This window comes from Phascolarctos cinereus, unplaced genomic scaffold (assembly GCF_003287225.1).
Source record: "Phascolarctos cinereus isolate Bilbo 61053 unplaced genomic scaffold, phaCin_HiC Scaffold_726;HRSCAF=1367, whole genome shotgun sequence".
Lineage (NCBI taxonomy): Eukaryota > Metazoa > Chordata > Mammalia > Diprotodontia > Phascolarctidae > Phascolarctos > Phascolarctos cinereus.
In genome coordinates, this window is record NW_027556098.1 from 34,811,393 (window position 1) to 34,825,458 (window position 14,066).

Here is a 14,066-nt window from a genome sequence, read left to right on the forward strand (position 1 = left end):
AAGATTTTAGAGGGAGAAGTATCACTAACATGGAAATTTTCTTATAGAACCACTATTCTTATTATACCACTCCACACCATATTACCTTCTACCAATTAAGTGTAGAAATGTGGTCAGAAAACTGAAGTGAATACCAGGGTTTCATGGAACTTAGCTTGGAAAACACAATGGCTCCAGGAAAGCCAAATGAAGACAAGGGTTTGAGGGAATTATTTGAATAATTCAAGTAAAATATTAAAAATCATAATAAGCTAGATAGGTTATATAATTGAGGAGAAAAGCCCTAGTACATAATTTTCCATTGTGCTTGGGACTAAAAGGCCTTCATTCATTGGGAGAAATTTTTTTTGAACTATGTTCCCCAGAAGGCTGCAGGTTGGTGTTCAAGTGACCAAGTCTTTTGATTCTATTAGGGACAATTCCTTCATAATTTTTTAAAGGGATATAGAGTATATAAATAATCTTTGTTGTTGTTGTTCAGTCATTTCAGTTATGTGCAACTCTTTGTGACTTCATTTGGGGTTTTCTTGGCAAAGATACTAGAATGGTTTGCCATTTCTTTCTCCAGCTCATTTTATTGATGAGGAAACTGATGAAAAGAGGGTTAAATGACTTGCTCAGGGTCACACAGATAATAAATGTCTGAGGTTAGATTTGAATTCAGATCTTCCTGACACCAAGCCCAGGGCTCTTTACACTGTGCCACCTAGCTGTCCCCAAACAGCCTTTACACTTAGTTTAATACCTCTTTATCTGCCTCTTACTTTCTAGTCCATGTGGTTGGTCAGGAACCTACACCTCCCCCTTGTATTATCCCTTCCACTCTACCAAACATATACACACATATTTTCAACAGAATTATGACTGATAAAATGCCTCGAGGCATTTACAGTGTAGTGGAAAGGTTACTGGACTAGAGTCAGGAGGCAGGAGACCAAAATTCAAACCCTTGCTCTGTTACTTCCATGTAACTTTCAACTAGTCAATTCCTGTTTCTGCATCTTAGTTTACCTCTTACCTGTAGGACAGAGTTGGACTAGATCATTTCTATTTCATTTCTAACTTTCTGGATCAAAGACTAACAATTTATGTTCTTGACCAACTGGTCAAGTGTTATGTTACAGCTCAGCTCTATTAGATATTGTAAGCATCAAGTATACTTATACATAGGTACATACATTATACATACGCATATAGGTATACCCAGAGGAGAGGAGATAGAAGAACTAGGTTCAAGTTCTTCATTTAACACATAATAGCTATTTTTTCAAGCTGCTTAACCTGTAAGTGTGGCAGGTAGTTCTCTATGGGAGGTAGCATGGTAGAACAGAAAGAGTCAAAAGACCTTGGATCAAATCCTGCTTCCTATTACTACTTGTATGACCTTGGACAAGTCTGTTAGCCTTCCTGGGATTCAGTATCCTCATGTTAAAATAAGAGGATTGGGCTAGATGGCTGCTAAGATGCCTCTAAGCTCTAGATCTAGAATCCTATGAATTTACAGAGTGTTTATCTGCATCAATGGATGGTGTTTCCACATCAGGATCTTTCCATACCAATGAAATGCCAAGTCTAGACCCTTAAAGAAAAGTAGTGCGTGCACACAGTTCATTGGAGAAGTACCAGATATTGATTATAACTTCCCTTTTAATTTTTATTTCTCTTATTACTGGAAATCCAAAACAAAGAGGTTCATAGTTACACCAAGACTTTATTTAATAGTTTGTCTTCGTTAATGTTTTCCATAGTAATGATGAATAGCTCAATCCAGACAACATAGTCTTCTCTTGTTCATCTTTCAATTAGAATCCACATCTCTTGTAATATCTGGCTCGAGCCAGGACATCATTGCAAAAGTCACAGCTGAGGTCTTCATTACTTCTGACATATCCTATCCCTTTATTGTAGGCACAGAGTCCACCTAAAATAAACAAATGTGATTCAGTATAGGACAAGGCAATATGTAGATGGTTGTTACTTCAGCCTTACAAGAGAATTGTAAATAGTTTGCAAAGGCACTTACCTGGCCACCATGAAATAGCTTAGATATTGGGACAATCGACTCAGTGACACTAAATTTGTCATTAAGCATCCATTGCTCTTATTTCACTCTTTTATTTTTGTCTTTGTGTGTCCTTTGTTTAAAATGCTACTTGACTGATTGAATCAGTTCTTCAAAGAGCTTTGATTTCATTAATGCCAGTACTCCATCTACCTACACAATTCATAGCCTCCTACCCCTTAGTAGACAGTCTTCATGAGTTTCTGTGGTCAAAAACTTCAACTACCAATCCTCTCTGGCAAAACCTTTGAACTTAACCAATGACAGACCATTGCTGAGATGGCTTTGAAAGCTTTTCCAGTTTTGTAGCTCTGTTTAGAACGCCACACAGCAAAGCCTTCATGAGCACACGGTGACTTTCCCATGATGATAAAATGTTCTGTCATGGGGGGAAGCAATGAAATTACATGTACCTCTCAGATACTGGACAGTGGTCCATGTTGGGAATCTCCTCTGAATTTCTTTGATTCTTATATCAGAGTCTCAGTAATTTGAGCAATCCGTGGTTCACTGGTCCAATATGTGGGAATGTGCTGGCCACCACCAGTCTAGAAAAAAGGGAACAGAGAGACACCCTATGATGGGATTCAATGCTATTGCCTTTACTTTTCCTATTCTTGTTCTTTTCCTCAGCACTCTCCTACTTCTGTTCTCAAACAGGGAAAAGACTAAAGTTTTAAGATTGCTATGTAGGGGGAGAATACCAACCGTTGTGCCTCTTGCTTCTAAAATGAAACAGCAGTGGAAAAAAAGAAAGGTCGAGCCAAAAGACAAGGAAGGAAGGAAGGAAAAAAGGAAAGAAACAAGTATTTATTAAGCACCTACTGTGTACTAGTTCACGAGTGAGGAACCTGTGGCCTTCTAGGTCCTTAGTTTGACTGAGTCCAAATTTTATAGAACAGATCCTTGTATTTTTATTAATACATTTTTGCTCGTCTTTTACATTTTTATTTTATTTTTTAAATGAGTGTCCTTAAAATACCAAAGAATAAAATAAGTTTCAGTGAAATAATCTTCCCAGATTAACTGGCACAATTAAAACATTAGTAAGCCACAAGAGCTAAATTGACAGCTGCTATGCTTGTGATTTAGTTTTAACTCCCCCTGCCTGACTGGCGCCACTATCCCACGAGGCTGCTTGGTGAGACTTTATGGGGGTCGGCACAACAAAGTCATTAAAAGGTTAGTTCACTTTAAAATTAACAAATAGTTTTCATTTTTTGAAATTATTAAGTACACAGTAGTTAGATTTTTACAAAATAATGTACATTTTTAAGTATATTTAATTGAAGTTTCTTGAATTCTTATTTGATTGTGGCTAAATTAACGTGGCCTTCCAAAATGAAAAGTTTCCCTGCCCCTGCATTAGTTGCTGTACTAAGCACTTTACAGATAGTGTCTTATTTGATACTCGCAGTTACTCTGTAAGGTTGGTGCTATTATTATCCTCACTTTACAGCTGAGGAAATTGAGGCATACAGAAGTTAAGTGACTTGCCCAGGATCACATAGCTACTAAGTGCTTGAGGCTGGATTTGAACTCAGGTCTTTTCTGACTCCAAGCACAGTGCCTCCCAGCTGATTATAGAGAGTCCAAAATTAATAAATCATACAAGCATGACATTTTTTGGTTGTTGGCACAACCATACCCAGTGAACATGTCTGAAAAATTGTTTTTCATTCACAGTTATAATTCTTTTCAAAGGATCTGAGGCTTGAATTTACTGTAATCTATCAACTTTGCCAGGTGGTGGAGAAAGAGAGGGGAAGAAAAGGAGAAGGAGGAAAAGTTGGAACAGTAAAGGGACACATCAATGTTTCTTCCAAAAACATTTAGGCAAGTCTGGAGAAAAGCCTAAATCTTATCTAACTTTACCTAGACAAGCTCAATCATTCCAGGAACACTTGACACTCATATGAAAAAATAGGTATTACTTATCTTCTCTATTTAGGGGGTCCAGATTTGTAATTTCATTGTTTAAGAAGCAGCAGGGATGGAAAGTCCCTCCACTCACACCGATCAGCAGCTCTATAATTTAGAATCTTACTTTTTTTTTTCTTTTTTGGCTAGGCAGTTGGGGTTATAGTGACTTGCCCAGTGTCACACAGCTAGTAAGTGTTATGTGTCTGAGACCAAATTTGAACTCAGGTCCTCCTGACCCCAAGGCCGTGTTCTATCCACTGCGCCACCTAGCTGCCCCTATAGTTCAGAATCTTAAGAGAGTTGCCTGGGGGTCCTGAGAAACCAAATAACTTGTCCATGGTCGTACAGCTAGTATGCATCAGAAGTAGGATTTGAACCCAGGTCTTCTTGATTCCAATGTCAGCCCCACTATCTACATTGCCTCTTTTGTGATGTAGAATGCAAAAAAATTATAGCAACAGTGCCAAACTTTTTCAGTTTGGTCATTTTCCTTATACAATGATGGCCCAAGGAGGTATTTTAATTTTCCAAAACATTTTCTTTTCTTTTCCTTTCTGCCACCTTTCAGTTCAGTCAACACATCCTGTATATTTGTGTTCAATCCTCCCGTCTTCCTTACCTCTCCTCTAAAGGGACCACCATTCTCCCATCACTCAGGCTTGCAAACTTTGTGTCATCCTTGACCCCTCACTAACTCTCCCTCCACATATTCAATCTTTTGTGGAGTCTTGTTATTTTGATTTTCATAACATGTCAAGTTGACCAAGTGAACTTCCTAAAGCTCAAATCTGACTATGTCACCCCTCTACCTGATAAATGCCAGTAGCTGCCTATTAGCTCCAATATAAAGTCCTATGAGTTTTAAGACCCTTCAAAATCTTGCCCTTTCCTACCTTTTTAATCTTTCTACGCTTTACTCCTTTCTTCCTCTCCCCTTACTATGTACGCTATGATCCTGTGAAACTGGCCTCCCTCCCTCCCTCCCAACTCTCTGCCTTTTCTCTGGCTGTCTCCCATGCCTGGAATGTTCTCATTACTCATTTCTGCCTCCTAACTTCCTTGGCTTAAGTTAAATCTTACTTTCTTCAGGAGGCCTGTCCTGGTCTCTTCTTTATTTCTTCCCCTTGCTTGTGCCCTCTCTCTGAGATGTCTTTCCATTTACACTGCATATATCTTATATGTACAGTTATTTGTACCAGAAGGAGAGACTGAGGGCAGCATTTGCCAGGTAAGTCAAACTACTACCATCACTTTGATCACCATCTTCCTTCAGACCCTGATGGGGACAGTCCAGGAACCTGAACCCAAGAGCCTTAGGAGTAGTAAGGCCCCTCAAACTATCAGACCTACTTCCAGCCCAGCCCCCACATCCATCACTGAGGGGAGAAATTGTGGAGAAAGGGTCAGCCTTCTCTAGCAGCAGCAGCAGCAGCAGCAGCAACTGACTGACAACCACCAGCAAACAGCAAGCAGATAAACATAAGAGTCCTGGGAGTGGCAGGGTAAATCCCCATCCGCCTTCAATGATCCTTTTTCCAGACCAATCCTCACAGCCATTATCCAGGGAAGTAACTCTGGAGAAGAGACCAGGCATTCCCACCAAATGCAAATTAACTGATACCCACAGGGCAGGCAAGCCAGCCTAGCTGAAGCAGCAGGGCATCCACAGAAGGAGAGAGGAGTCAGCATCTGCAGACATGGCACCATCTACTTTGAAAAGAAATCTATGATCCTTCTAAATAATATAGCTGGGTACTTTCCATCCTCTATCTACAGGTACATGGAAGCAGTTGTATTTTTATTTCAACTGATGTGCAAAAGAGATAGTCCAATGTAGTAAAAAGATCTGGATTCTCTCTGGCTCCTACCCTTATTAGCAGCATAACTATAGTCAAATCATTCTCTATGCCTCAATGACTTCATCTGTAAAATGGGGAGATTAATACTTCCACCTCACAGAGTTGTGAGGAAAGTGATTTTGCAAACCTTAAATTATGTCAGTTTATTATTATTATTATTATTATTATTATTATTATTATATTATTATTATTATTATTGTAGTAGTATGAGGAGGAGGAGAAGTGATGGTGGTGGTGGTGGTGGTGTGGTGGTGTAGTAGTAGTAGTAGTAGTAGTAGTAGTAGTAGTAGTAGTAGTAGTAGTAGTAGTAGTAAAGTACCTGCACCAGAACATTTCCTTTGGCTACACTCCCCCCACTGACAAGGCCATTGCTTCCATAAGACTCCCGGGACATGATACCAGCGATCACAGCAGGATCGACGCAGTATTTTCGGCCAATCACCCTCAGTGTGGGCTGATATTTCTGGACATACGGCAAGTCCATTTCAGCCAGCTTTTCAGAAGCACGAACACCTAAAGCAAATGGGAAAGGAAACAAAGGATGGACACTTTGTGAAATATAGTTCTACAAAATGTATATCTGAAACTGGGACATCGCGACCAGCTGACTTGACATCTCAATCAGGGGTGGTGAATTCACGGGATCTCGATAAGAGCATCTAAAATGCAGAGCCCCAAGTTTTACTGGTGAATTCCCATCTGACCTAGTGACGTTAACTGAAAGTATCCCTCAGCTTTTACCTCCACCCTACCACCGACTCTTTGAGGTGCTGTCTCTCCTAAATAGAATGCAAGTCTGTTGAAAGCCAGGGCTGGCTTTCTTTTTCTCTTTATGTCCCTAATGCTTAGCAAAGTGGTTGGCAAGTAGTAAGCGTTTAATAAATGTGTCGTTGTTGTTGTTTTCATTCATCTAGGAGTTCCCTACATGGATAAAATCACTGGTCTGATCCCTAACCCTTTCCAGTTTTCAAAGTGCTCTTACATAAATATTCTTCCAATAATCCTGAGAGGTCAGCCAAATAATTATTATTACTCCCATTTTACTTATGATGAAACTGAGGCTCAGAGAAGCTACCTGATTTATTAAAGTACATCGTTAAGAAAGGCTAGAATTCAGGTCTCTTCATTCCTAATGTAATGATTATCGATTGTACTACATCCTTCTTGCCTCTCTTAAGAAGAATGGGGTTGGGGGGGCAGCTAGGTGGTGCAGTGGATAGAGCACGGCCCTGGATTCAGGAGGACCTGAGTTCAAATGTGGCCTCAGACACTTACTAGCTGTGTGACCCTGGGCAAATCACTTAACCCCCATTGCCCAATCAAAAAAAAAAAGAATGAGGGGGATAATAGTTTGAAATTTGAAAACAGATTATTTATTTACCCCACCAGTCAATCATTTAGCAGATGCATGAATTAGAGGCAGGATAAGATAGGGACTTTCCAGAAGGGTGTGGTGTGAAGGGAGAAATGATTTACGTGTTTTTTGAGTTAGAGGAAATTCTTTGTAAGAGGATCCAGGCACTGTGGGTCATAAGTGAGAGTACTGGGCATAAGATGCTGAGTAAAGAGATTGAAATCTTTCTGAAATTCTCCAGAAGGAGAGGTGTTTATTAAAAGCAAATCTGAGTTCTCCTAAGAGAAGCAGTAACATCGAACCTGGTCCAGAAAGGGCAAAATTGTGGCTGCCATATGAAAGAAGGAGGATGAGTCACGACCAGTCTGTAAAAGTGAATCCAATATTTAAGGACCTTTTAAAAGAGACAGAAAAAGAATCTAGAAAAGAGAAAATATCTTCCTGTTAAGTACCATACCACAGTAATTCAGTCCTCGTTGTCTTCCAATTATACATGAAGCTCCAGGGGTATCAATGTTTCTGATATTTCCATAGCATCCCCAATTAGTACTTTCAGTAGGGTCTGAAGGAAGAGAGAAATTTCAGAGTAAGCCATCTAACTGATATAGTTCAGAAAGGTTTTGACTATGGGTGTAGCCACATAATAGAAAACACACTAACAGTGAATTCTTGCTTCCTGCTCTGTCAACTTTAGAAGGGGGCAGGGAGATTCATTTTGCTCATCCACCAGCACTAGTCATCTGAGAGCTAGGTTGTGAAACCATAGAAGCAGCGTTTGAGGCAGGAAAAACTGCCTCTTAGAACTTCCTTCTCTATTATCTGCTGCGTGGAGGAATTTCACAGAGCTGAAGAGACCAAAGACTCAGGAAAGAGGGTGGGGACCATCACCATTGGAGAAAATGATCTCCAATGTAAATGTAAAATGATTTCCAACTTATCTTGAATTCTAAAGCATCTCTCTTTCAAATCCTACTGGCTCAGTCTAGCCTGTGAAATATTCAGATATGCTTTTGGAAGAGTGGAGAAGTAATTCTTTTTCTCAACTTGATTTTTTCCCCTTTGTTCTTCTCTGGGACTCCAATTTAGTCCCAGAGTTTGTCTCTAGGGGCTTAGATGTTACTTTAATCAGATACGTGTTTTTTAAATAGAGGCTTGGCTCTGAAGAAAGGAGATATGGGAGATTTGTCCTCTGCCATCAAGATCGGCAGAGGGTGTCTGTGTGTATGGGGGTGAAGATTTCTAATTCATCTTTCATCTGTTAAAATATGAGTTGTTCCTCTTGGGGATGTCTCCTTTCGTTCCACCTTGCAAGTTGGCTTGCAGATAACTGCTGGCATGCAGGCAATTACTGAAAGGAAGAAGAGGCTTCTTCCTTAGGGAAACTGTCAGAACTGTACATAAATTATAATTATAATCACCAATAATAACTAGCTTTTACATACTACTTTAAGGTTTACAAAGCACTTCGCAAATAATGTCTCATTATATCCTCAGTTTATGAACCCTGGTGGCTATTAGGTGCTATCATCATCCCCATTTTACAGATGAGGAAATGAGTCAGGCAGAGGTTGTAACTCGTCCAGGGTCACACAGCGAGGATTTGAACTCAGGTCTTCCTGATACCAGTTTCGGAGCTGTGTAGATGCCATTCATTCAGCTAGTATTTTTACTGCTAGATTCCCTCTAAAATGACTTCTGGTGTTAGGACATAACACCTAATACTCAGGACATAAGTATTAACCAAACAGGTCCTTGTTAACTTAGGAGCCCAGAAAAAGGAAGGGATATTTCCAGAGAGGATGACAAGGTCATTTTTGAGAGTGGTGGCTAAAAAGAAAGACTTTCCCAAGTTACAGGGTAACTAAATGAAATTGGAGATTGCCTTTTTTGTTAAGCTTTTTTCTTTTTAACAGTCTTGTGATTTCATCAATGTTTCTGGGAGATCTGGGTAAAGAGCTCCCTTTACTGGTGCTCATCAGCATCTTCTTTGAAACTCCTTATAGCCTTGGAGAATTAACCATTAAAATGACCTGCCACTCTTTTCATTTGAGTGGCCTTTTTAGTTATTTTGGACATTAATTTCAGTACTTTGTAATCAAAAAAGTTGTCATGACCCAACAATGAATCCTTAGGAGACAATAGCTTACAGCAGAAAGATCACTGGGTTTGGAGGCAGAGGACTGGGTTCAAATCCTCACTCAGCTACTTATTGTTTTTATGGCCCTAGGCTAGGCATATAGCCTCCTGGTTCTCAGTTTCCTCATCTATAAAATGAAGAAGTTTGGACTAAGATGACCTCTGAGGTCCCTTCTAGCTGATATGCTTTGAGAGAGTCGGGCTAGATAATTTCTTTTTGTTTTTGCTAGGTAATCTGGTTAAGTGACTTGCCCAGGGTCACACAGCTAGTAAGTGTCAAATGTCCGGTCGGAGGGCGGGTTTGAACTCAGGTCCTCCTGACTTCAGGGTCAGTGCTTTCTCCACTGCGCCACCTAGCTGCCCCCCTAGATAACTTCTTAAGGTTCCTTCCAGCTCTGAATCTTTGAAAAATATGTAGTATGTTTTGTATATTTTAATACATTTTTAAATGAAATTCTGGAAAGTTCTTCCCAATCCTCCATCAAGCTGATGGTTATGAAAATGCTACTATTAGTCTGAAAGGGAGGTATGAATTCCTTTTAGAGGTATAATCTTTTGGATTAGGAGATTATACATAAATAGAGCCCAAGAGTGGAAAATACATTTTTCCTTTATTCTTATGGTCAATACATATGACATACATGTCAGGTTTATCAACATTGGTATTTATATCTTCTTTATGATTGGTATAACATGCTCTTTTAAAAGTGTGCATCTTTTAGGACTAATGATAAAGCATATTATCTGCCTCCAGCTAAAGAACTGATATTGTCTGAATATAGACTGAAGCATGCTATTTTTTACTTTCTTTTTTTATTTGATTCTTTTTGTATAAAAATTACTAATAAGGAAATGTTTTTACATGATTGCAAAAAAAAAGTATGTATCTTTTGTAAATGGAATGATAAATAAATTACAGTAGCATACGTTTAAATTCAGACCCCAAGCATTATTTTGCAAGTCTTCATCCTCAAAAATGACCTTGTTAATCGATCTATTTCCTTTCCTTTTTTTAGGCTCTAAAGAATAATGGGAACTCAATAGAGAGCTGGGCCTGGAGTCAAGAAGACTTGAGTTCTGGCCTCAGACCCTTACTGTGTGGCCTTGAACAAGTCATTTATCCCCTGTCTGCCTCAGTTTCCTTAACTATAAACTGGGGATGATAATAATAGCTCCTACCTCCCAGAGTTATTGTGAGGTTCAAATGAGATAATATTTGTAAGCCAATTAACACAGTGCCTAGCACATAGTAGGAGCTTAATAAATGCTTGTTCTCTTCTCTTCCCTAATTCTCTTGCTATACCTTAGTCCTGTCACCAGAATTTGATAGTGGGAGGAACTAGAGGCTTTTTTTTTCCATCTGCAATTTCATATTTTAGAAGCTCCATTCACCTACCACCTACAATTCGCCTTCTCCTCTCCAACCCCAAGAACAAAATACATGTGGAAAGGGAAAAGCAGCAACTTACAGATAAGGGCGGCAAGACCCAGAAGCAGCCAGTAAACATGCATGCTGACGGCTCTTGTTCTGCAGGACCTGAAATGGTTTTGAAATAAATATTAGTTTGAAGAAGTGAAAGCATCAACACACATCATAAAAATATATAATGTTTCTATGGGAAAAACAAAAATAGGAAGGACTAAATTTCCCCAGGCCCCAACCAAGGGGAAAAAAAAAAGAAATCATCCTAATTGTAATGGAAGAAAAAAATGAAAGTTAGTTCTGTAGACTCTGGCATCCTTCAACAAGCTTTAAAATGACTTGACTCTCCCCTGGCTTGTAGCAATTCAAGCAATCATGAATTTTCCTGATACTTTTCAAGGTAAGTATTTAAGGAGCAAATTGTTGTTCATTCACTTTTCAGTCATGTCTGATACTGGCAAAGATACTGGAGTGGTTTGCCATTTCCTTCTCCAGTTCATTTTACAGATGAGGAAGCTGAGGCAATTGGGGTTGAGTGACTTGCCCAGGGTCACACAGCTAGTGAGTTATCTGAGACTGGATTTGAACTCAGGTCTTCTCCACTGCACCACCTAGCTGCCCTGTAAGGAACAAACTTGTGAACATTTCTTTCCTTCCTGCATCATGAAAATCCAGGACATAACTTTCTGTTTCTGGGCTTGTTCCTGTCCTCTACTCAAACCTCAGGCCCAGGGCTATGACTGAAGAAGGTGAATTAGTTGATAACTAATTCCTTCCTTTCAAAAGCCTCTTCCTTAACAAAAGACATGTATGCAAAGGTAATTTTTTTTTGTTGATGTAGATGTAGATGAGACTTTTTTTTTATTTTTAGCATTTAAAAAAATTCTTTTTTGAGTTCCAAATTCTCTCCTTCCCCACCCCCATCCACTGAAAAGGCAAACAATATGACATCAGTTATAGATGTGAAATCATGCAAAACCAATTTCTATACTGAAAGGTGATTCTTAATGTGAATGATTTCCCCTCACATTTGGGGTATTTTTGCTTTTCTTCCTTTTTTTTAGGTAGGCAGAAGCATTATAGCCTTAGAGTTGAAACTGATGTCAGGGGCCATTTAGCCCAATCATATAATTTTACAGATGAAGACAACTGAGGGGCAGCCCAGAAAAAGTTACGTAACTTGCCTGAGGTCACAAAGATAGTAACTTGTAAAACTGAGATTTAATCAACCCATTGCACCTTGTTGACTCTGATTTGTCACTCCCTTTATCACTTGAAAAGGATCCTGCCTGATTCTTCCCACCCCATTCCTAGTCAGGAAGGCATGAGAGAACAATCCTCTCCTGTATTCCAGTCCCTCAGCCCCAGGTTCTCAGAATCAGTTGAAAGGATGAAACTAGAAGTGGTGTAATATATTGGATTGAGTGCCAACCTGGGAGCCAAACAAGGCTAGGGTTTAGATTCTGCCTTAGATACCATCTGTGTGTGTGACCTAGGAAATCCTTCAACTTCAGTTTGCTTACGTATAAAAAGGAGAAAATAAAAGCAACTACCTCACACAGTTATTGTGGTGATCAAATGGTATAATGTATGTAAAGGGCTTTGCGGACTTTAAAGGGTTAAATAAACATCAGTTGTTATTATTACTGTGACTGCTGCAACCAACCTAATACACAGAAAACCTACACAGGGAAAGACTTGGGATAGGGCATAGAGAGTCCAGGGAGGGCATCTCAGACGTAATTGGATTACATATACCTAGAAAGTTAGCAAAGAAAAGGTCCTGAGACGCAGCAGCTTCTAGGGAATGTTGACATCTTTGAGGCAGCTCGGTGGCACAGTAGAGAAAGTGCTGGGCCAGGAATCAGAAAGACCTGAGTTCAAAGTGTGTCACTAGTGTGACCCTGGGCAAATCATTTAACTGCTCTTGGCCTCAATTTCCTCATCTATAAAATGGGTATGATGATAACATCTACCCTATCCCAGGGTTGTTGTGAGGATTTAATGAGATAATATTTGAAAATACTTTGCAAACCTTAAAGTGCTATCTAAATGTTAGCTGTTAAAATTATTATCTTATGTACTTTCACTTCAAGAAGAGACAGAAGTGACATTTACCAATTGGCAACCACTGTGTTCCAGACCCTCCCTCCACAACATACAAACCTACCTCCTAATCACCATCAAAAAATACAAAAGTTCCAGTTTCCTCACAGTCCAATAGAAAAATACCTAAATACTCTCTTCACCTGGACCCCAGCATATGGCGGATGACTGCCTTCATTGACTCCTTCCTCACCCATCAACTCCACTTCCCCTACTCATTCAACAAGAAAACCCCTTCTTCCCTGTTGTAGTATGAACTTGCCCTCAGTTACCCATCATTATAACACACCATTATTATCATTTTGCATTCCTATAACACTTGACAACTTCAAAATGCTTTAAAAGTTATTTTCCTTAATCATTCTTCATGGAAGAAGTACCTGAGAGAAATTTAAGACTACATTGGAAAGAAAACTCATTTAAAACATAAAACTTCATTGGAAAGAAAAAAAAATTAGGAAGACAAATTTGCACCACTTTCTCTTTGCCAAGCCGAAGGTACAAGTCATTCCAGCAAATAGCATGGCTTTCGTTTTATTCCTCTAGTTGATTAAGATGGTCTAATTTTTCAGAATGCTTAAAAGAGCAGGGAGGAGAGGCCCACAATTAGTTTGAACGCTGTTATATTATTGCCCCGTACATAAAGGAAGCTGTAGCCACGTCTGGAACAGATATATTCAGGCAGCAAACAGAAAACATCTATTTAGCACCCACTGAGCTCATGGCATATACAGAACAGGAAGACCTACTGAAAGAATAAAAAAAGAATTGGACAGAGAGAATTTTGGTACAAGAAAGGCTGGCTGTCCTATTGAGGTGACATTTTTATGGGGGCCTTCCAGTAACTTTCTGAAAGGAACCTACTAAAAATGCTTTACTTCTATCCAAACAAGAACAGGGGGTATGGCCGCTTTTATTGCCCCCACCTTTAGCCTTGGTAAAAACAAAAAACAAACAAAAAAACCACTTTATTGAATCACTAGTGGGAGGTCTTCTCTGGATCTGCAACAATGAAATGATTTATTGTGCAATGTAGAGAGCTATGTATCTATGTTCAGCATAGTATATACTGTGGGATAGTATAGTGACTGGGGCTGTCTTTCTGTAGGCAAATACGGCATCTACTTCCACAAAGTTAGGGTGGAGAGTGACTTACTGGTTCCTACTGGATCCAAGATTCCCAAATATTTTTAGCGAATTCAT

At 39.4% G+C, this 14,066-nt stretch overlaps 1 protein-coding gene across 1 annotated transcript; it reads right to left on the reverse strand.

Annotated features, from left to right (window-relative positions):
• Positions 1-1,691: 1,691 nt before the first annotated feature.
• On the reverse strand, positions 1,692-10,913 carry LYG1 (lysozyme g1). Its single transcript, XM_020992734.2, is given in 6 exon segments — positions 1,692-1,921; positions 2,476-2,538; positions 2,541-2,610; positions 6,164-6,357; positions 7,656-7,760; positions 10,804-10,913. Coding segments are annotated over 6 exon segments (594 nt in total). The 5' UTR covers positions 10,847-10,913; the 3' UTR covers positions 1,692-1,802.
• Between the last annotated feature and the right edge of the window lie 3,153 nt (positions 10,914-14,066).